The 23,341-nt window shown below is 39.7% G+C and overlaps 1 protein-coding gene and 1 long non-coding RNA gene across 14 annotated transcripts in view; one reads left to right on the top strand and one right to left on the bottom strand.

Moving 5' to 3' along the window:
• The first annotated feature begins 2,963 nt into the window (after positions 1–2,963).
• mapk8ip3 (mitogen-activated protein kinase 8 interacting protein 3) overlaps positions 2,964–23,341 on the top strand; it is a 35,373-nt gene continuing 14,995 nt past the window's right edge. For 3 of the 13 annotated variants that reach the window (XM_046075059.1, XM_046075045.1, XM_046075009.1), the window contains exons 1-12: positions 5,119–6,083; positions 10,211–10,331; positions 11,031–11,101; positions 11,832–11,923; positions 12,708–12,731; positions 14,291–14,438; positions 15,706–15,937; positions 16,116–16,218; positions 18,911–19,029; positions 19,979–19,990; positions 21,951–22,008; positions 22,356–22,508. In XM_046075059.1, the coding sequence (XP_045931015.1) occupies positions 5,778–6,083; positions 10,211–10,331; positions 11,031–11,101; positions 11,832–11,923; positions 12,708–12,731; positions 14,291–14,438; positions 15,706–15,937; positions 16,116–16,218; positions 18,911–19,029; positions 19,979–19,990; positions 21,951–22,008; positions 22,356–22,508 (1,439 nt within the window). In that variant the 5' untranslated portion in view covers positions 5,119–5,777. Of the gene's footprint in view, positions 3,259–5,118; positions 6,084–8,442; positions 8,633–10,210; positions 10,332–11,030; positions 11,102–11,831; positions 11,924–12,707; positions 12,732–14,290; positions 14,439–15,705; positions 15,938–16,115; positions 16,219–18,910; positions 19,030–19,978; positions 19,991–21,950; positions 22,009–22,355; positions 22,509–23,341 lie in introns of those variants that run through there. The other 10 variants (XM_046075070.1, XM_046075018.1, XM_046075068.1 and 7 more) reach the window with 9 other exon arrangements.
• LOC123986787 lies at positions 4,965–6,153 on the bottom strand. Its single transcript, XR_006828978.1, has 2 exons — positions 5,269–6,153; positions 4,965–5,179 (listed from the first exon to the last, which is right to left on the bottom strand). It is a non-coding gene; the product is annotated as an uncharacterized LOC123986787 (long non-coding RNA).

The following is a 23,341-nucleotide window of genomic DNA, read 5'->3' as shown; positions in this document are numbered from 1 at the left end:
ACAAATAATGACTGTATAATCAGAAGCCTTATGTCAACTCAGCATTGTTTAATCTTTCTTGCCTTCTCATGAATAATTCCCTGATGGTTTCCTTCTCTAGATGCCAAAAAAATTGACTTTACAAACTAAGATGAATGCGGTTGTTTACTCCCAAATGTTTCTGCTTCCTTAAAGAAATTCCATTTTGATTGTGTGCGATTGTATTGTGCAGGTACTTTTCTGCTTTGCCCTCATTGCTTGCTTTAACTAAGAACATGCCTTTTTTTTGCTTGGGGTAGGCCTCTGTTTATGTTTTAAATTAAAACGGCTGAAGATAAATAAACCCTGGACAAGCGTGTGGCCTACCTGAGTCCAGGTGGGCTCATTGATAATCACCTTTTCACCCACTTCATGATGCACATTCATGGTCCTCTGCCAGCCTGTCCCCCATGTATTGATGTGCCTGGCAGGCAATGAGCGCAGCAGAAGAAAGAATCCTGTGTATTGCAATAAAACTGTTGTTTTGCATTTAGAGTTTGCTTATTTTGTTTACTTTCCAAAACCATAGAAATAACACTTCTCAGAATAAGGGTGTAGTAAGTGAAATGCTTAGTTTGAATTGACTTGTCATAAATGGACATGCCATGCATACCTTGTTAAATATTTGTCAGTGTAAATGTGACATACAAACTAAGTCTTGTGTGCTCCAGATTTATAATTAATTCTTGAATCACGGGTGCTTTTGTCTAGATTTGCCTGTTGGCAGCACTCTACAAGCTGCTTGTTGTAAAAACAAAATGACCTCTTAATGCCCTGGAGGAAAACGTAGTTTAAAACTTTGCAACTACACATTGGAATCGGAGGTACTACGTTTCATCTTCTCTTTTAAGGTTTAAAACAGCAGACAAAATGTTTGTACCTGCGACTATACAGATACTGAGAGGAGTAGGAGTCCTCTCTGTATGATGCCAGTATATAAGGTTTTACATTTTATAGCTTAAAAGAAAAGGATGATTGTTACAAATGCATTTCCTGAAACAAGACAGCAGGCAGGACTAGCTGTGTACAATTTGTAAGTTCACCAGCCATTTAGCTTATTTAAAAAAAAAAATAAAAAAATGAAGCTATTACATGTACATGTTGTCAGCCTTGAAATTAAATTGTCATGCTCAGCATGCATCTATTGTGCTTACACTTGAGGGTAAAAAATGGCTTGGCATTGGTTTAGAATGAGTTCTGGCTGATCGCTTGGACGATTATGACCAGTCTTGAGTAACAAAAGCCTCTTTCACATGCAGCTTCTATGTCAGAGTTTAGAACTAATGTGAACAACAGAACAGATGAATAAGCGAAAACTATATGCAGACGTATAAGTTAAACCATGGTTACTGTGTGATAAAAGAGCAAACAGAAAAGCAACTTGTGTCTCATTTTAGGCAATAACATGCCACAAGTGATCAACACCACACTCACTCAGGTGTTAACAGTTATTCTGGCTGGTCAGGCAGACCTCTCGTTGGGTTAAAGGTCTGTGGAACTGCTATGGCTGCTGAGTTTATCTTACTCCTTACTATACTAAAAGCTCAAGATGTTTATATTCCTTTTCACCACATTCATAACGAGCATCCTTTGACTTGTAATACCAAATGACTCAGTCAAGCTTCTGTGCAGAAAAAAGTTCTGTGCAAAGTTTAAACTGTCTTCTCTAGACTGTAAAAATGTTTTCTGCTTATTTTAACTTATTACTGGAGTAATAACGGTAACGTTTTAAATAAGATGCTTAGCGAAGTACCCATTAACCCAAAAGTGAACAATTCATTGAAATAATATTTTACTGCAAAGAAAACTGAAAGCTTATTTGTGTTTCACAACTCAAACAAGGTTTATCCAAGTTCACGTAGGTCTGCTATGTCCGCTGTTGGTGTAATACCAAGAAGTATGCCAACACCTCAAACCAAGGGAGGACCTTCAAAGGACCACCCACCTTCTGCTGCCACCGCCAGTGAAATATAAATATCTCAGGATTTCACTGCCACCTACTGAACGAAATCAGGAGAACTGAAGCTTTATTCTGATGCCTGCTGACATTCAGACCTGTAGTCAGCGTTCATTATGATAGATAACCTTATTTAATGTTATGGTTAATTTTTTATTTATATTTAAAGTTCGTCTGATATGAAATATCTTGATTTACTACTGAAATGCATATTGTAAATTAATAATAAAAATCCCCTTTTCAATTTAAAGAGTTGGCTACAAGAGTTTTGTGAGTTTTGATCATTTAGACCTGATCACAGGTCTTTTAAAGTATGTGCTATTTTGACATGTTGTTGTACTGTTGGGAGTTAGTTGTTAAATATGGAGGTAGTTAAGGCTTTTGGAGCTGTGGGCCCTGCCCAGTTTTTCATGCTTCATTGAGGATGTTTTTTGTCTCCATTGTGAATCCCCTCCACAGCAAATAGCCCAAGCTACACTGACTCAAAGCTCAAGTGAAGGATGTTTGCTCTCAGCTCCTTGTCCTTTTTTTATTGTCTGAAAGTGATTTTCATACGCCGTACGCTGTCCTGTCTGTGGGGTCTTGACCCCTCTTATGTAAAGAGTTGACGAGCATAAATACAAGGTAGTTTATTAGTCATTATACAGCACAGGGCTGCATAACAAAATTAATTTTGTAGTTCCTTCATGCTACACACACAATATATTAAGTGTAGGCCTATATTAAAATGTGGTAACATATAAAATAAAATAAAATAAAATAATACAGTATATACAGTTATTTATGTAGGCTACAGGTATACACCCCAAACATTCCACAGTGCATTTTTTGAATTTGCATCTGGGGTTGAATGTAAACAGCAGCAACCACATGATTATATGAAAGTTTCATCTTCATCTGTTGATGATATCACATGGAATTTAATATCAATATAATATTAATATTAATTATATTATTTTATTAAAGATAAGGAAGGAACGTAACACAAGACATATATTGAATATCAGATTCTTATCAGGTTTCCTCTGATTCTGTGCTCAAAAGATAATTGTTCTCCTAATATCAACTAATGTGTCTTGATTTATTTTAACATCCATTTTGTTTTAACAAGTTCAAATGCAAACTGGAGATATAGCTCCCTCTTTATGCTAATCAGGAATGTCCACTGCAAGAAGATTTTGCAACTCTGTTCATCTGTTTTGCAGAGTCAAGTGTATCCTCTTGCACCTGTACCTGATAAACGTCTGACCATGTGAACTGAACTCCAAGGACCTGTCATGGAGGTAAATCCATATTTTGCCTGTTTGGTTGGTAGGCATAAGCCACTATTGATCCAAGCTATTATTTATTTTAATTGAGCAGCACTCATTGCGCCACTCAGTAAAATTGGCACTTAAAAATCATATTTGGAAGCAAATAGCAAGTCAGGAACAGACTGCTGGTTCTAGGATTTGAAGACAATGATTTGGAAATGTAGGCCTACACATAAATTTCAGTTGGTTAAATCATTATTCTAAAGCACTTGATGCCTTTTTGCAGCCATCACGTTCATATTCTCATAAATTGACCCCTTCAGGCGTCAATGGGCAGAGTAAAACAAATCTAAATTGCAGATTAAAGACCCCCTGAGCAACACACATTTAAAATGTAGAAGATACTTGTTCGTGGCCAGTTCAGGCAATTTTAGCCGCGCTCTCAGGAGCTGCTGAAAAAAAGTTTCATGTACTTTTATTCTGTCAGGTGGGAAATAGTCTATCTATTAAAATGGACCACAACATTTTAACTTTTAGCTTTAAATTAATAAATTAACAAAGTTTTATAAACCATAGTAATGTACAATTGTTATTGTTTGTCTGGATTGTGAACTATTTTATTTAATTTTTGGAGAGTGCATTGTCATTATTATTAGTCAGGTTCCTCGCAGCAGGTCCTGCACTTCCGGTTTCATTTTCCTAAATAAAACCACTGGCAAGCATGTTGGTTATTTCATAAAACAAAGTACAAAAGACAGGGCTGTAACACATGTCCTCAGTAGGCCTATTGTTTATGGGAATTTGATATTTAGATCACCATTTAGGGAAACAACATTTGCAGAAAATATAACAGAACATGTAAATATGAAAAATATAATGTCCTGATCAGATTTGTGTGGTTTCAGCATATTTCCATATTTTTCAGACAGTATAGAGAAGTTCAAACTATCCCAATTTGAAACGGCATGGGGAAGAAGATTAACAAACTGTGACATCCCAGACCTAAAATTTGTCATCTGAACCTAGTAGGATATTAAAGAGGCCAGAATATTTGAGCACTGAACAAATCAGTTAAGTTAGATCTTAAGAATGAAAACTTGTTAAAAAAAGGAATGTGATTATTTTCTAATGTCTACAAGATTAAGAGATTTCATAAAAGAGCTCACTAAGAATAAAGTAGTGTTTAAGGATAGAGAGCTTACATCATAAAACTAGTATTTTAAACATTGAAATGACTGAACTGTTTATTTAAAGGGGCACTCCAGCAAGTAAGCACTGCACTTAATTGACATTGGAACACATAAAAGAGACAAATTTAAAGAAGAAGGAATGGGAAAAAACTGTCAAAGCTGAAGTAGCGAAGGCTGAAATATCTTTTTAGTCCCTAGTATGGGTCAAGCTTCAGAAACTCTGAATCCTACATTTCCCGTAATGTAACCAATAGCATTTTTTTGTTTGACCCTCCCTGTCTGGGAAATGCCCATCTGTTTCAAACTCTACACCCTCAGTTTGTCACACAGATTTTGTCATAAATGTGTTGTCTCCAAACTCAAACAGATAAACGGGATGAAAGCACTAGGGTTACTTTCTCAGACTTTAGAAAGCTCCCACCAGAGCAGCTGACACAGGGTGAGCAGTAGGCTATATCGTGACAAGTGAACTGGCCTTTAATGCGCAATATCGGTGGAGTGAGTGAGTAATGTGCCTTTGTGCCATCATTGGAAAGCTGCATAAAGTAACAATTTAAATCATCTTTATTTTGAAATCGTGAAGCTGGCTTCCGGTATAGTCTCTCTGGCTTGACGTAATGAGTCCGCTTGCTTGATGCAGACGGTGTGACGTCAGCCAGAGTCGGTCAGCTGGCTCCTCCATCTGAACAGCAGGGAGAGCCTCTCCCATAGGGAGACATCACCATCAACGCCCGAGCCTGGCCAGCAGCACCGGCAGCCCGCTGGAAGGAGGAACAAAACATGGAGGAAACGATATTATAGAGGCGGATCAGGCGTCGGCGGGATCAGGAGCGTTAGATTATTTATTTACCTATTTATTAATTTATTTATTTCCCCTGCCAGTAATGGCTGGGGTCCATGGCTGCGGCTGCTAAGAGGCAGGTGCAATATCATCGACGAAGGCATTTCGCTCCCCGGCATGGACTCAACGAGGGCCGATCCACAGGCCGGCCCACTGCACACCCACCGCTCCCCGGATCAGACGATTGCCGCGGGAGGAGAGCAATAGCTGGGCCGCTTCTGGAGGCGAAACAACGAGCCGCTGGTGGAAGAGGAGGGGGCCCTCTTGATATCCAAATATTAGAGCCAATATTTTCAGTACAGAGCTCAAGGTTATACACAACAACAGACAGCCGTCGTTCAGCGGATCTGTGCTGCTGCAAAATGGCATGAGTTTTCTGTATTTAAGGACTGTGACTACCCCCCTTATTCTGCGCTGAGCGGATCCAAACCTTGTGGGAGTCTCGACTTACAGGCCCGAAACACTGTTGAGCGCAGTCTCCTCATCTGGAAAAACAGAAGCCGGCTCCAGCTGCCAAGATGATGGAGCTGCAGATAGACGAGGTGGTCTACCAGGACGACTACGGCTCCGGCTCCGTGATGTCAGAGCGGGTGTCGGGCTTGGCCAACAGCATCTACCGCGAGTTCGAGCGCCTGATCCGTAGCTATGACGAGGAGGTGGTGAAGGAGCTGATGCCACTGGTGGTGAACGTCCTGGAAAATCTGGACGCGGTACTGACCGAGAACCAGGAGCACGAAGTGGAGCTGGAGCTGCTGAAAGAGGACAACGAGCAGCTCATCACTCAGTACGAAAGGGAGAAAGCTCTGCGTAAGCAGGCGGAGGAGGTGAGTGACCCCCCCGGCTCTGTCTGGGCCTCTGTGCCCGCACCATCCCATCATCATGCTGCCTCCTTCATAGTCACGGTGCCCTGTCTTCACTGTCTTCACTGTCAGCTTCAGACATGTGACTCATGTTTAGGCCTGTGACATGATTATTTTTAGTTTCAATGCACAGCAGACACTGCTGACAAATTTCACTCGCTGTCCCCCGTCAAGCTGTTAAAAACAAAACCTGAAACCCTATAATACAACTTAAAAGCCTGTCATACAGTTGTTATAGCACACCCGCTTTAGACATTACATTTAGACTAATTAATATCTAAATAAGTTAGTTTTTACTCACCAGGCATCCTCAGGTGTCAGAACAGTGTAGGCAGACGTCAGTGAAAGGTTTGTAGTAAAGTGTAGTAAATGAAAAAATACTATAAAATACCTCACCATTCAAGGAACAATAGAGTTTTTGATCAAAATGTGCTTTCCAGCGGATATTGAAGCAGTATCATACAAGCAAAGATGTTGAGGTCATTATACAGTCTTATAAAACAGACAAAGGAATATTTCTTTGGAAATTGTTTTTGAAATTGCAGAGTAATAAACGTAGTATGTGGGCTACCTGACACAAGGACATGCAAAGCAATATTAGTCATTTGTATAGTTCTACTTATAATAGGTAGTGTTCAGTCCAAACTACCACAGCAAGACACTACTACTACTACTACTACTACTACTACTACTATGTCTGCTAATACTACTTACTGGACCTAGATTTTTACTGTTACAGGTGTAACTGTCACAACCACTTCTGCTATAATACTACCAGCACCATTATTACCTCAACTACAACCACTAACTGGGCTTCCACCACTGTAAATGCTTATGCTACAACTATCAACAAATGTACAATACAAATTTCTGTTTTTACAATAAATATAATAACATTAGTAGTTATATTTTAGCGCTCTTTTATTATACCTGAGCTGACATGACCTGAGCTGATGTCTCATATGCAAATACATAAGCACACAATTTGCAAACACAAAGTAAGGACATGATACATTATATGGTGATGAAGGGACAGTCAGCAAAGCTTTGACAGACGAAGGGTGTAAGCATGACTCTCAGTGGGCGTTTATACTTGAAAACGCTGGAAGGACCGGGACACAAACAACAAAAGTGGACGTCAATATGGGGCTATCACATTACCAAGGCCAAACTCCGCCTCCAGCACATCTATCGTTTTTCTTTTCCCTACCGCTGTCTTTCTCTGTCTTGTGTCAGAGCAGCCGTGGGATCCGGGAGGCATCATAAAGCAACTTTAATCCTCCTCCCATCCAAAGAGGCCTCTGCATATCACTGGCAGTCCTGCTAGTATCAGCTTAGTTCAGCTTTTAGTTTCATCATCTGTTCTCCCCGCTGTGTTTCCACCCTATGTTGGTGATCTAGTTTGTTTTCACTTTATGCTGTTAATTCAGAGAGGACTTGCTGGTCCATATTAAAATTTCATAGTTGGCATATATAATCTTCTTTTGACAGGAAAGTATTATAAAAATGTGATTGCATTGTAAATATTAATACTAGGACAGGTCCTGCAGGTGATTTTTTGTTAACACTGATAGCAAAACTGAAACTAAAAGTATTTGTATGATGACTTGCTGGTGAAGAAAAATAGGGAAATGTAATAATGAGCCCTTTGGATATACCCTGCACTCTTCTGTCCCTCATTTAAGGAAAAATTATTGGCAGCAAATGCTTAGATATAAAAACAGAGCAAGGTCTGTTTGTTACATGCCAGCGTGGTGTAATAATACAGTTACAGTAGGCCAACTCACCAGACAAGAGAAAATCATGTCACTTATCCACAATTTGAGCTATATTCCCCTTTGATCAACCTGACCAACTCTGTGATATCAATTAGGTATTTAATCTTTATTTTCTGTATCCAGGGAAGCATAGTATATATATTTGTAATATTTCACTTTCTTTGTCTGGACCTTTCCATATTAGTCCACACCTATTAAATGCTGAGCTTTATTTATATCTTAAGCACTTTTATAAGTAGCAATTTTAGACTTCTAGACTTTATAATACATTAATCTTTTATGGTCAAGTGTGATTGATGTTTCTTGGTTAACTTGATTTACTGTTTCTGTATGTTTGCAGGCAGCAAGAGAAGTTGATTTACAACTCTGAATGGAAGAAATAAACAGAGAGACAGTTTCATCTGACTATGAGGGGTGTAATGGGGGATGGGTCGACGTGCGAGGGGTGGGGAATCATAGGAAATCAATAGTGCACAGAGCACACTGAGGGGGGCCTGGCACTGTAACCCGATTTGTGCTTATGAGAAGCAGAGACAGAACAACAAAAGCAGAGAGAAAGAAATGGCCTGAGGTTTAGAAAGCTGCAGTGTGAGTGAGTAAACGCTCAGGCCAGAGACAGAGGAGAACAACAAGAAAAGGCAGCGTGAGAGAGAAACTCAGAGCCTGAAGAAAACAATAATACAGCCTCTCGCAAGACGCAGGGAGCAACGAGTAAAAAGCGGCTCAGATTACAAGGTGATTGGGCTCAAGCTAATGGTAAACAAAGCCTCAATACCCTGTCTGCTCATGTAGCCATCACCGAGATTTCCACGATTACAGCGGGATTAACAAATCCAGCCATTTTGTAGCATCTTTGTTGTTTTTCTGTCTTCTTAATGATACATCACTTTGTATCATTGACGTGCTGGTTTCACACTTCTCAGAGTCTGGTGCCCTATCTGACCAGGCTCTTTTTCCCTTCTCTCTTAATGGCCTACAGATTCAACATGGTCTCAAATTTGCAAACAATTACAGATTTCATATTATACTTCACATCATTATTTTCATGCTGTTGTCATTCACTCTCTGTGTTGTCAGTTGGACATATGACCACAGTGCAGTCAAATGCACTTAGCCATGGTTTGTCAGGGAAGCACACTAATGAAGTATTTGTACTGGACAGAATAACACAATATTACAGCCCATAAATACACACTGTGTCCTTCTACCTGTGTAATTGTTTCCATATGTCCTTTAGAAAATGCACCACTCTGTTTTTTTGAGTGTCTAGCTACCGAACTAATGCATACTTTATGCTGTGCCTCCTTAACGCTGCATTTTAATAGCAAATATTCGGATAACGGATACAGGTAAAAGAAGTGGATAGAGGAGTGCATTTGAAGGACGTCACTGTAGGACATATTCCCAGCCCAAGGGGATAAGACCAAGGATATTATTACAAGAAGCTGTAGTCTGCTGCTCTGAAGGCAGCACTACTGTACTGCATAATGGTGGTCACTAGTTTAAAGCCATTACATTTCTGATTAAAAAATAGATCACAAATCCTTTTGAGAAATCTGTATAGAGAAGCTTTTCTGTTTGTAAAGCTTAATGCGTGAAGCATTACATTTTTAGGACAAGAAAACAGACCATGCATTCAGATATTAATAATAAATGTTGTGAGAAATGGAAACTATAATTGCGTGAAAAGTCAGATCCTTTATCTAATTGAAATGAGCTAACAAGGAGAGTACCATCTCTGCAATATTTCAGCTACAGTCATGGGTTAATTTTCCTGCTAAAATCCACTCTGCGTATGACAAATTAGTGGAGATTGTTGTTCTCCTCAGTGTTAGACATCAAAATTGGTCGTATCATATTGTAGGTCATTATATTGTAGCAACTGCCTTTTTGTGTGGTGCATATCTGCTGCATATTGCAGGGTCCATGGTCTCCCCGCAGTCAGAGGATTACAGTATTAAGACTTTGTGGACTTGCTGCACTGAAAAAGGGCGTCATTGTGAACAGCTTTATATTTAAAAAAACAGGCAATGTGAAAGGAAGTAGGCAGCTCTGTGTTTGCCTATTTTTTCCTCACTCACTGAGTGTATGAGTACACTGTGGAGCCAACAGAGGTATTTTATTGAGTCTTTCTGTAAGAAATTATGGCTTAAAAAAATCACACGTTTGTCACCTAAACACTGTTTTTGATATGAGCACAGCCACCTTGTGGTGTTGAAACCTGCACACGCACAATTTATAACTGTTAGTACAGTTTGTGAATGTATTTCCAGCCCTGTAAAGACCTATCTTTGCTCATGTGTCTTCCATCAGAAATTCATTGAATTTGAGGATGCATTGGAAGCTGAGAAGAAGGACCTGCAGGTGCAGGTGGAGTTTCTGGAGCTGCAGGGGAAACAGCTGGAGCTCAAGACAAAGAACTATTCTGACCAGAGTGAGTGGACAGACATCCTTACTACAAACTTGATATACTGTACGTGCAGCACGTCTGGCGTCTCTCGATGACAGTCCCAGGCAGAGCTGATATCAGGACCGTCATAGTGAGGCCCAAGTTAATTCCAGCACCATATTTAGAAGAAAATAAACACACAAAACCCATTAAAAACTGTTTTAGATAAGCACGCACGTTTCAATTGACATCCAGTTGTGAGTCTGAGTAATAAAAGACAAATGAAGTCCAAAACATGAGTGATGAGTGTTGAGACTAGTACCACAGGCCCGTGTCCCATGAATTTTCTTCAGATTCACAAATTTAAGAAAAAGTAACACTAAAGCTCAAGAATACATTTCCATTGTAATTATAACAGGAAGATGGAAAGGGAAGTACACACACGGTTAGAGGACGTTTTATTTCTACATTAATAACTGAAACCCTGTGTTGCTTTTGTTCACTTGTCAGTACCTTATTAATACTGGTATGCGTATTGCCCGTTTGGTTTCGTTTACACTGGAGCACGGCAAGCAGGTTACACATTGGTTTAAAAAAAACAACTTCATGGGTTATCATACTGCATGCAATTATCATGCAATTATATTTTATTGTCCAAGCCCTCATATTGAATATGCTGGCTCTACCTATCAGTGTCACTCCTGGGTTTTTCTGCTGTCAAACTGTTCTCTCTCTGTCTCCCAGTCACTCGGTTGGAGGAACGAGAGTCAGACATGAAGAAAGAGTACAACGCTCTGCATCAGCGCCACACTGAGGTACGAGCAAACATTCAACCCAACAACCTTTCTACCGGAGTCCCTAGACCTTTCATTTCTAAAATCCCTAATAACATTTCCATTGCTGTATCTCCAAAATCCACCAAACATTCACGCCTCTTATCTAATGGTAATTTGAATACTGTTGATATTGGCATCCTCAAATGCTCCAGCCATTATCTTAGTAAGGCAAAATATTCAATGTTTAAGGTTCAAGTTCCAGCTTTATTGTCATTATGCAACATAGAATTGCACAATGAAATGCACTCGTAGCTCCTTCCGCACTACAAACAAGAAAAAAGCCAAGAAAATGGAACAAAGTATATAAAAGTAGCAATAAAGAAATTTACAAGGAAAATATACAGTTATGTATATACATATATACAATACACATAAAGGCCTACACACAATGAAAAATATGTGCAATATCAGTGTAATATATAGGAGTTATAGTGCAAAAAAAGACTAGGAAGTAGTACGAATTTAGTAAAGGAGCACACCTATGTTTGGCATGTTTCGCTTCTTTAGTCCATTAACTATTTCTGAAAAAACATGTCATTTTGTGTAACATTTACAGCAGTAAATACATAGGTTTATAATAAACAGCAATATGCAAAAGCCCTATTATGGTTCTTTGAGATCTATAATCTCACAATCTTATTGTCTGACAATGCAGGGGTATCTCTCATAAAGTATCTCTTCCTCTTTTCTCACATCTCGTGGATCACAGATGATTCAGACGTACGTCGAGCACATAGAGCGGTCCAAAATGCAGCAGGCAGGGAGCAACAGCCAATCAGATGGCCCCGGCTGTGGACGAACGTGAGTGGTTTTAAGCATGCATTGGTGTGTGTCTGTGTAAAGGTCACGCGCACATATCTTTGTGGATTTGAGTTGTATCATTCACTCATCGTCTTGTTGCTGATGTTTCATGTTTTGTACTGAATGTATTGGGCTTTTCATGTGTCAACATGCTCTTTGTGTTGATGCTGGCGTTTGTCAGGAGCCATTATGAACAGCTGGTACTTCCCACTGACAGAGAAGAGAGGAAATGTACAAAGAAACCTGACGGCTATTATTAGCCTTTTGGGAAGTAATTTGAAAATAATAGAAAGTTTGGAGTTTATTGCCCAGCTTGCAGTGTTCCAACCCATGAACACTAAATTTATATGAGCATGAAGCAAGACGCGGAGTGGGGCATCTAGTGCAGCTTCTGTAGCTGAACCGCAGATTAGTTAACATGTTCACTATACACGCAGTATCTTAAAGATCAAAATTCAGCTACAGTGTCTATTCAAAGGCATCCTAATCCTACAAATCTTCATCTACTGTTAAAAATTGAGCACTGAATTAGGCCCGAGTTTGCTTGAGATGGTTAGTGTTTTTCTTAGGAAAGTTGTCACGATGGTGGCATTATAAACATTGATTAGGCTTTTTACTTCTAATAAGAATAAGAATAATCTTGTGCAGAATTGTGTATGTGTGTGTGTGTGTGTGTGTGTGTTTTCATGTGTCATGGCATGTTCCTGTCTCCTGTCTTTCTCTAATCAGTGTCTGTCTGTCTGTCTGTCTTGCTGGCTTGCTCTCTGTGCTGTTGTTTGCACAGTCAACGCCACACATGGAGGAAAAGGTAAATCCAACATGGTCCCACAACTGCCCTCACACCTCTCCCCTCAGCTCCACTGTCTGAACCAGCCTGCTTTGACTTGACATGTGACTTAAGAATTGCTGATGCCCCTCCCCATATTTTTGTCGTGCCTCAACTCCCTTTATACAGACGTATTCCTGTATGCGTTAGCTTTTAGTTATTGATGCTTGTGACAACAATTTATTATCGTAAGTGCATCAGCGATGTTGCATTCTAATAACAAATAATGACATAAGGAATGGTTCAGGGGTCATGTGAAGCAATGCAATCCATATATTCCAGTTTCCTCCATCTACCTTCTCCTTTGTCTCCCTCATGCATTGCCAGTCAGCGTGTCTGTCTGCCTGCTCTGCTTGCCTTCTCAATCTCTCTTTCAAAAGTAAAACAATAAAATAATGCAAAGAGGAAGCAGTTATATAGATAGGCTATGTATTAATATTAAGCAAAGAAGAAATCTTCTGCAGTTCTTGTACTCACTCAGATGTTATTTTAACAGGAGCAAGTATAGCTGTGAATCACTATTGTTTTGTAGAGTAGCAGATGTAAGTAGATGTGGATTTATCATACAACATAAAAAAGGTATTTAATCAGCCATATAAGAAACTAATTCCTGTACGGTGTATTTGTAGGAATATCTTTGAACTTAAATTCGATCCTACAGTTGTGGTATTCTATATAATGTGTCTGTTTGAAGGACTTGCATCTGTATCCCTAGTAAAAGCTCTTGAGGCAAATGTGTTTGGCCTGGTGGACTGGGCTGCATGCCCTCAGAGCCCGTGTCGCTTCCCGCTGCCGGGCCTGTAAATCAGCCGTTTTGCCTTTCCCCTAGAATCTCTTATCCCTGTCTTGCTCTATTTCCATATTCCATATTTGTAATAAAGCAGGATGCAGCAATTGCTTTTCATATGTGGATATCCTCATGTATGTGTGTGTTTCTTCAGGGTGCTCAGGTTTTCTCCAAAAACTCGAAGTTTAACTAGACTTGCCGAAATTCTAGCTGAGTGTTAGACGGGAAGATTTATAGCACATGTCTGCTCAGTAAACATGAAGCTACAGCCAGCAGCCAGTTAGCTTAACTTAGCATGAAGACTGGAAACAGTGGGAGACAGCTTGCCTGGCTCTGTCTGAAGGTAACAAAATTTAGCTACCAGCACTTTAAAGCTCACCAATTAACACATTATATCTGTATGTATATATTTTTAAAATCTGTCCATAAATCTAAGTATAAAAATGACAATTTGTTGGGTCACAGAGGGTTTTAGACATTATGCTATGATAAGCTAACTGGCTGCTGGTTGTAGCTTCATATTTACTGTACAGATATTAAATCTTTTCATCTAACTCTCAGCAAAAGAGAGATTAAACTTGTTTCTCAAAATGTTAAACTGTGTTTCAATATTTTGGAAAATGTTGCACCTTGTATCTAATGCATGCCAGGATAGGCTGCAGCCCTGGAGAAGAAAAGTGTGAAAATATAATAAATGAGTAATCCTTAGTCTCACGTTCGTCTCCACATCTCTCTGTGTCTCTTCTGCCTGCAGCAAAGCAGAGCGCCCGCCGTCATTGAGCCTGTATCCCAGCGGTGAAGGCATGGTACGTGGGGGTCTCGGGGGGGCTAGGATGATGCCCGGGAAAGACATCTGGCAGGTCAGCGAGCTCGGCCAGTCTACCTTCTGCTCTGCCTATCAGGTGGGACAGAAAACGGCCTTGTCTTCCTCCACGACCACAACCACAACCTGAGTGGCAGTGGGGAGGGGCCAGCCTTACTGCTGCCCCTTCCTGCTAGCCACACCCACACGGACCACCTCCCCACCCACGCCTGCTTGTGTCACTTTTGAGGAAACTATTTTATTCACATCACTTGGAAATCTACCTTTTAAAGTGAGATTTGTTAGGTAGATATGTTGACTCAAGCAAGCAGGGGTCCATGTTTATTTTTCCATGGAGCTTTCTTTATAACTGTGATTATGTTACTGTGTGATCATGGGGCTTCTACCATGCGTCCTCATGCTTTAGTTTAAGCTTTATCTGTAGAAAAAAGAGGACAGTGTTGCTTTCTTGTTGTGGCTCCTCCTGTTATATAGCTATGGACACATCCTGAAAGCATATGTACTAGTTAAAGAGCACATTTTAGTTGTTGGATACACTTACTTTAAGTTTTGATTAGTTGTATTTAAAGCAACATTATGTAGTAATTAGATCTTAAAATAACAAGCTTCAAAATCATTTTGATGGTACAGTGACTCCAGCTCAGAGCACCTGGTATTGCACTATGTAGCACTGGAATCCCAGGGCAGGAAATCTATCACGAGAACGGCGTAATGCTTTAACGACACCACATCAAACAAGACTCTTCAGCAAGCTAGCTATAAGAAGAAGCTAAGTTAGCAAAGTTGTCGACTTGCTAGTTTTTGACATATAAGTAATGTAATCATAACAAATGCACAAGTACAGCTGTACTTATTTACAACAGAGGTGAATTACACGCCTAATTGCAAAAAACATAATGTTGCTTTAATATGACTGTGACAGCGACTTTATGCTGGACAACCTGTAACATTCGAAACTGACAAGTCTTTGGCTGAGAATAAATTCTGGACTCAAATCAGTTAATAGTCATCAAATTAAATATATATGTTATCTACTTGATCTTTTAACCCCCCCTAAACAATTCAAAAAAGAAAATATTTACACAAAAATCATCTAAGTTATCTCTATTTATGGGTTTCATACATCAAGAAGTCATTGAACGTTAAACATTTTTTGACATTACACCAATTTGACTTCACAACCTTAACATTAGGAATGCAAATGCAGATCTATGATCAAATCCTTTCCAAAAATACCCAAAAACTAATTGTGCAGGTAAAGAGTATCTGAGCATGCATTCCCTATATAGTGCTCATATAGTCCTGTTTGTCTCTTGCTCCCATGTCGTCTCATACCATACATTAAGGAGGATGGATCAGAGTCTGACTCAGTGGCGGCCACACCCAGCAGCACAGGAAGCAAGTCCAACACCCCCACCTCCTCCGTCCCCTCCGCCACTGTCACCCCCATTAACGAGGGCTTTCTCCCGCACTCTGAGTTTGATGCGATGCGGGCCGGGAACTGCAGGAAAAGTGCGAAGCGGCTCAGCCGAAATATGGAGGTGCAGGTTTCCCAGGAAACCAGGAACGTCAGCATCGGTAAGAGGATGTCACCCAGTTTAAACCTGTAGCATCTGAGATAACGAACCTCAACGTTTGTTCCCTCCCAGATTTTGGAGTGATGCAAAGTGCAACAAAGAATATCATCAAAATGTTTATGGTCTTCTGAAGTTGCAGCTGAAATGTTAACTCTTGTGTCTCCATCATGTTTGTCCAGGTATGGGAAGCAGCGATGAGTGGTCCGAGTTTCAGGAGATCATCGATTCTACCCCTGAGCTGGACATGTGTGTGGATCCCCGTGTGTACGGAGGAGGAAACAGGTACAAATACACTGTGGCTGCACTACATGCACACCTCAAGTTTACAATGTGCAGTGAAAAACCTGTAACATTTTGCTGCAAATACATTTAACTCCGTACTAATCACTCAACACACACACACACACACACACACTCGTCACGTTACTTTTAAGGCAGTTGCTGCCTTCCAGGAAGTCCAACCCAAGAAGGCAGAAATTGGTTTCCCCTTCATTTTACTATGGTGCGAAAATAACTTCGTTTTTTTTGCAACCTAACTAGTTCCACAGTTTTCAACGTAGAAAGGTCATTCAAAGCTTAAAATATTCATCTCAATTAGGAATCTATTGCTATTATTCAGAATTTTGATAACCTTCATACTTTTCAAGGTATTCAAGGTTTTCCAGGCATTTTGTCCCAATTTAAGTGAATGGACAGAATGATCAAAATATCCCCATTTTCAACTGTTCACTGCTCATTCATACTTTCAGCTAGAAATTCCATTCAAAATGGAAAAGATTCCATATCTTTCCTTCTTACTTCGTATTATTCAACTTTCAAATCCTATTAAAACTCTTCAAGCAAACTTTATTTGAAACTTTGTTATAGTGAAACTCAATGAGAAAATCATTCAAACTCACTGATCTTCAACCTCTTCCCACTAATTCATACATTCCCGTAGAAACGCCATTCCACCTTTAAAATGTTCACAAACTTTTGGACTCTTTCCAGTTAATTCAACTTTTCCACACCTTTTATAGTTTTTCCACAATCTCAATTCAAGTTTCATGTCATTTCAGCCTCTTTTCTGAGTTTATAATGAGTGCCTATGGGACGGAATGTTGGGAGTTAGAGAAGGTGACATTATCGCTAGAGGGCAGGCAGCTGAAAATCTTATCTTAAAAATGTCTGTTTAACTCGCTGCCCTGACCACAATTTTAACTCTTCAGGCATCATTTACTACTAGAAATGTAGGTATTTTTGTTGTGGTTCCTCACATAAATCCCTCGGACTTATAGATTTGTCTCTGTGCCCTTCCAAAGGACAAGAGTGACACAAACTCCTCCACTAGGAGCCAATATAAATTCTCGTCAAAATTTCTTGACCAGAGCAGAACGTACCAGTTTTTCAACTCGCCGAAGTGGACCTTTTTTTCAACTTTATCCACACAAAAATATATCAAATTGTTCAGAAATGCCTTCTGCTGCTGCCGGTCAAGTCGTTTCGCCGATGTGACCTATAGTTTAGTCTCTAGGGAGGTTTGTTTGAGGCAAAGATTTAGAAATTTTCCCATCTATCTGTATAGGATAGCTGGTTACCCAGGTGATGTTAATAAGCAGAGAAAGATCAAAGTCAGATACACACGCACACACATTCTCTCACTCTCTTTCTCTCACACACACACACACACACACACACACACACACACACACACACACACTTGGTCCTGTGTTCTGATTGGTGGACAGACCTTAAGCTATTTTTTGAATGAAATTCACTGTACTGCATCCAGAGTACTGCTTCTGCTACTACAACCACTACTACTGCACTCATTACTACTACTACTACCTGGTACTACTACTAACACACACAGAGAGACACAAACAGACACACAGAGACACAAGCGCACACAAACACATGTGCACACACACACAAATTACAAAATAAAAGCCCTATTATAGTCCCAATTTCTAGCAAATTAAAGCCCCAGACAGTTAAAGCATCTTAACAGTGAATTCAGGATGAGGCTGATTTTCCAAGATAAAATCCCTCTATGGTGTCAAGATGTGAATACCAAAGCAGGGATGGACCTAATGTTTAAAAATAAAAACACAAACACACAGGACCTTTCACTGCAGGATGTGACACCCAACTTCTTGAGCCTTCTTGAACCTTACAATTCTCAAAAGTTTTAATACATAATAGGCAGTATTCAACTTTTACACCTCATTCATACTTATTAGACCAATTCAACCTTTTCCACGTCTTCATACTCCTTGGAAAAGTTTTTTAAGTCATATCTTCAAAGACTTTCTTACATTAATTTAAATTTTCAAATCTTTCAGCTATAAATTCTTTCAAACCTTGAATGATTTACCTTTTAGCAGGTTTGACAGTGTAACAATATACAGTAGCTTCCAGCTTGTTATTGCATTTGTACTTCAACAACTCTGCCTTCAATAACATTATTCCAGCTCTGCTGCAGGACAAGTTCTCCCAGCTGAGCATGCCTGCAGGTGTATCACAGTTCAAATCACAGTACTATTCAAATTTGTTCAAATCAGCAATTCATTTTAGCGCAAGCCTTTCAAAATTCCTTTAAACATTGCACATATTTCAAACCTTTGTACTATTCAACTTGTTTCAAAACAGCAGTGCAGGTTAGCGTCAGCTAGTTCTCTATTGAAATTATGTTAGGGGTTTGTTGTGTCCATATTTGCAGGCTCAGATATGTAGTTTTTACGTCCATGAACGTTTCAAGTTACATTTTGAAATGACCAAATGCTCATTGACCTTAATTTGTATACTAATAGCTACTGGTTGCACCTGTTCATTGGTGGGTTTATCCCCTAGCTGTGTTTAAATATTTATGATTTTGGTGTTCTTTACCTGGTGAAAGTACGGTTAGGACTTTAAGGTAGTACAAGTGATCAGAAGTAAGATTTTATTGTTTCTTTCACTTCAATTGTCTAATGAAATCCATTGTGTGTTTCAGCCCCTCCCAGGGCATAGTGAACGAGGCCTTCGGCATCAACACCGACTCTCTCTACCATGAGATCAAAGACGCCAAGTCGGACATCATTGGAGATGTTGATGCAGGCGCCGAGCTGCTAGGTATGAACAGGACTTTGGCTGCCATAACCTTTGCTGCAGTCGTAGGTTCGTAGGTTAAATTGCTTATTTTAAAGCCCTAAAGCTTGGCAGTAAAGGTGAAGCAAATGACACGAAATCACTTTGCTGGTCAGAGATATCGTTCTCTTTTGGTCAGTGGTCAGCATTTCACTTCAAAGGAAAATGCCTGAAAAGTGAAGCTGCCTCCTGAGGTGATCATTGCTCACCTTGAGCCGGTGAAAGTGAAGCTTGAGACTACTACTAAAACTGCCAATGTGTGATATTACTAATAAAACGTAATATCAGATTAAGTGTAGATCCAAAGGGAAGTAAGGGCGGACGCATGTGCGCGTTGCACAAAGCCAGCATTTGTTTTTGCTTTGCGATACTGCAGGGCAGGAGCTCCATGTGAGGCTGTGTGAATGTGCCACTGCGCCGACTCTGACTTTTTTTTACCTTGCATGGCTGAGGCTGGAATACACTCCATGCCAGCAGCTCATCCCTGCGTCACTTCCTGAAAAACCATACAATCCCTCACTGGCTGCACCCCCAACCCCAGCTGCCCATTCATGCAGTGTTACTTTTATTATTTCTTTGTCTTTATACTTTGTATATGTTTTTTCCCTCTTGTCTTATGAGGCAAGGGCATGTTTGGTTCAGCTCAGTTCAAAGGTTGTGAGTGTAAATAGACCTTTAAAAGTTAGAGTCAGTTAGAGTTAAGAGTCAGATTATTATTTATCTTAGATGTTAATTGTCAATCTTGTTTTGGCCAATACACTTCTGGTGGACCTTAATTTCTGTTACCTCAACTGAGTTATTTTGGGTTTAGATTTGTTGTCTCTGATTTTTCTATAGAAGAAACAGAAGGGGACCCATCATCTTGTCCATCTGTTAACCTCTCATCCGTTTCCTTTTTTCCCCTTTTATGTGCTTCTGCTGGTGACACCCATAGGCGAGTTCTCAGGTGTGTATCTGAGCATGCATTGGTTGGTATCTTACTCTCTCGACTCCTCTCTGCTCTCCAAACTCCACAGCTAAGAGTAGATGTTAATCTCTGTGTATACAAATCAGAAAAGGGTGCATTACTATAGTTTTAATTAGTAATATATAAATATTCATTGATTGCTTTGATATCTGGACATTTTTATGATACAGTAGATGCCCAATATCCATGCACATGCAGTATTTTTATTCTTTAAGGAAATTAATTAAATTTAAAAAATCATTCTCTCTCCTTGACGCTGTTTCAGTGTTTCAGGGCCAGATGGCAGCTTTTGTTTTTAGCTTAGGTTTTATCCCTCCTGCTCGTCCAAATTCAAAAATGCTTATCAGCATCCTTTTTCTCCTCTCTTCCCTTCCTGCCCTTCTCTTTCTTCTCTGATCTGTGGCCTTTCCTCTTTCTCCTTCTCCCGTCTTCTTCTTTTGCCTCCAGTTCGTGATGATTTCTTCGGTAAGGCACACCTTGCCTACGCTCATGGTCACATTTGCTTGTTATGTCATTCCCTGGCCTCCAGCTTTTACATCCTTCTGGTTCCTGCTTTGTGTCCATTTTATGTGTGGCTTTATATTTACATTTTTGTGCCACCTTTTGCATCTCACATAGCTAAGTTTTTATATATTTTTTCAATAAAGAACTCCCTATTTATAGAACATTAAAATATAAAGACACCTTTGTTTGGAAAGAAAACACTACCGGAGAATAATGGAATGGTAGAGAGGCTGTGCAGAACTCTGAATCAAGAACAAAATAGTGAAAGTGCAAGTCTTGAGAGGTAAACAGGCTGTGTGTTGAACACCAGTTCAACAGGAGACAAACTCAGTTGGCTTCCATAAAGTGTTTTTTCCTCCCAGTAAGATGGTGTTTCATCAAAAAATAAATCTTCCAGCTGTCCTTCTCACCACCTTCAAAGTCCAAGATATGACTATTTACATTAAGAGATTGATTTTAGGGAATAGATGGCAATCGAGCGTTGCAGTTAAAATTGCCGGTCTTAGCAGCTGTAAGAAGACACAGAAACCAGAAAGATGTTAATTTTTTTCTTAATTTTTCAATTTGCACTTTGCAGTATGTGATCTGACTGCAGAATTTTCTAATCCAGTGTCCACCAAGGATCATTTTCTCTGTAGACAAACTGTCACCAGTCTTGTGTAATTGACACCTGGTATATAATAACCTCTTGGCTTTTTGTTTTTCTTGTGTTTCTTTGTTTTTGACATGTTCTCATGTCCAGATTTTTCTCTGTGTTGAAATTTCTGCTTAAAGTTTGTGTTTTTAGCTTATGTTGCACAGTGCTTGCTGCTTGCACGTCCTTTTCAATGTCTGGCAATAACAAAGATTTGATAACAAGATGAATAGGTTGAGCATGACGTTATCATTGTTGTGGTTAAGGGATCAACCCTGAATTCCGAATATGTGTTCACTCATGGATAAAGTTTGGATGAAATGACATGTTATAGGCCTATTTTGATCAAGAATTTTGATGGGTGTACTGTGCCAATATGTTCTCACCAGCTGGCAGCACACTAAAAGTTATAATGTTGCCTGGTGATGCTGTAGCAGTTAAAGATGCTCCAAGACTCCTCCCAGCTGATGATCTTAACTTAAGTCAGTTAGTGTTTTCTTCAGATTATTTAACAACAAACCTTCCTTTTCAACCCTATTTAGCTTCCTCGTTTACATGAGCCCCTAAATCAATAATCAGTCCATTCATTTTCATTTAAATTCAATTTTAAGCTTTTTCAAGTTGTGGAACAAATTATGCAAATCCTCCACAAAAGGCAATTCCTTTGGCTGATCTGAAAAGCAGCGTTGGCACAGAATTTCTGGGAAATGCACTTTGCTTATCGAAAAAAGGGTTTATTGATTAATGGACGATGTGCATTGTGTGTGGTGAGTAACAGAGGTGTGAATGTGACTGTTTCAGGGATGGGCAAGGAGGTGGAGAACCTGCTGACAGAGAACAAACAGCTCCTAGAGACCAAGTAAGAGACACAGAGAAGATTAAAGTGTGCAGCTGTGTTGGTCTTAATCTTCATCCTCATTTTATAAAAAATAAAATATTTATTTGTGCTCTAAAAGTGTGTTTAAATGAGTGTGACATTCCTCTGATTGGTTCATGATCTGCACCTCTTCTGGATTCAGAAGGTCTGCCTGCCATCTTCCTTGTTTTCTCACCCATACAACATGTTCTTAGTTTAGTGTGTGCGTGTGTGCGTGCGTGCGTGCGTGCGTGCGTGCGTGCGTGCGTGCGTGTGTGCGTGAAAGCCCAACTTGTAGTTTCCTGGAAGGGTTTTGATGTCTTTCTTACTTTGTGCTCTTTGCTTGACAGAAATGCTCTCAACATTGTGAAAAATGACCTTATAGCCAAAGTGGACGAGCTTTCAGGGGAGCAGGAGGTGCTGAGGGAGGAGCTGGAGGCTGTGAGGCAGTCCAAGAACAAGGTGGACGCCAGAGTCAAGGAGCTGGAAGAAGAACTTAAGAGGTGAAAATAATAACACGATGAGTTCAGGAAGAAAACACTATGCTCATTTAAATTGGTAATTTAATTAGAAATACATTTGGGGGTGCTACAGGTAACAATAATACCAGGTCAAATGCAAGTTTAATAAACAGTGCAGCAGTTAGATAACAATAACTTTTATGACTCAAAATAATGACTTTCAGTGTTGCTGTAATCCAAATCTAAGTGACCCTCCATGGCGGAGTGAATGCATCCTGGCAACAGACACAGAAGAAGAGTAACATGATAGTGTTGAAAAACTGCCAGTGGTGACAGGTCCAAAGAATCAGAGGACAAAATGTCTGAATACAGATCTTAGTTTTTCTGTGTTGTAGACAGCATCTTGGCCACTTCACGCTCCATGTGATATCCTGTATTGATCGTTCAGTAATCTTAGTTGGGTCAGTGACAGGAGGAACTCTGTGTCCTGCTGGGTGGACTCCTTAACTGTGGAACCCTTCTTCAAAGAAGAATAAATCATAAAGGAGCACACCATCAAAATGTTCCTTACTTCAGTAAATGTGCTTTTCAACTCATTTTCAAATCAGTTTTTTTGTTAATCAGCCATGTTTGCCTGCAGTTCAAACTCTTAAACTCTTAAAAAAACAGTCTGTGTATGTGAGCAATAGATTTCATATTGTGGCAGCTTATGTGTGTTTATGGAGGAGGTTGCTTGTATTGGAAGACGATGCCTTTTACCTGCGGTTAAAGCCGACATAGGACCAACTTCATGTGCTACGGTGGAAATTGTAAAACTCACCAGGACACCTTTCTAGAGGCACAACAACATTTTTACAACACCTAATAAATGTTAA

The sequence above is a fragment of the Micropterus dolomieu genome, linkage group LG02 (assembly GCF_021292245.1).
Source record: "Micropterus dolomieu isolate WLL.071019.BEF.003 ecotype Adirondacks linkage group LG02, ASM2129224v1, whole genome shotgun sequence".
In the NCBI taxonomy this organism is placed as follows: domain Eukaryota; kingdom Metazoa; phylum Chordata; class Actinopteri; order Centrarchiformes; family Centrarchidae; genus Micropterus; species Micropterus dolomieu.
This window is presented reverse-complemented; position numbering and strand designations above follow the sequence as displayed.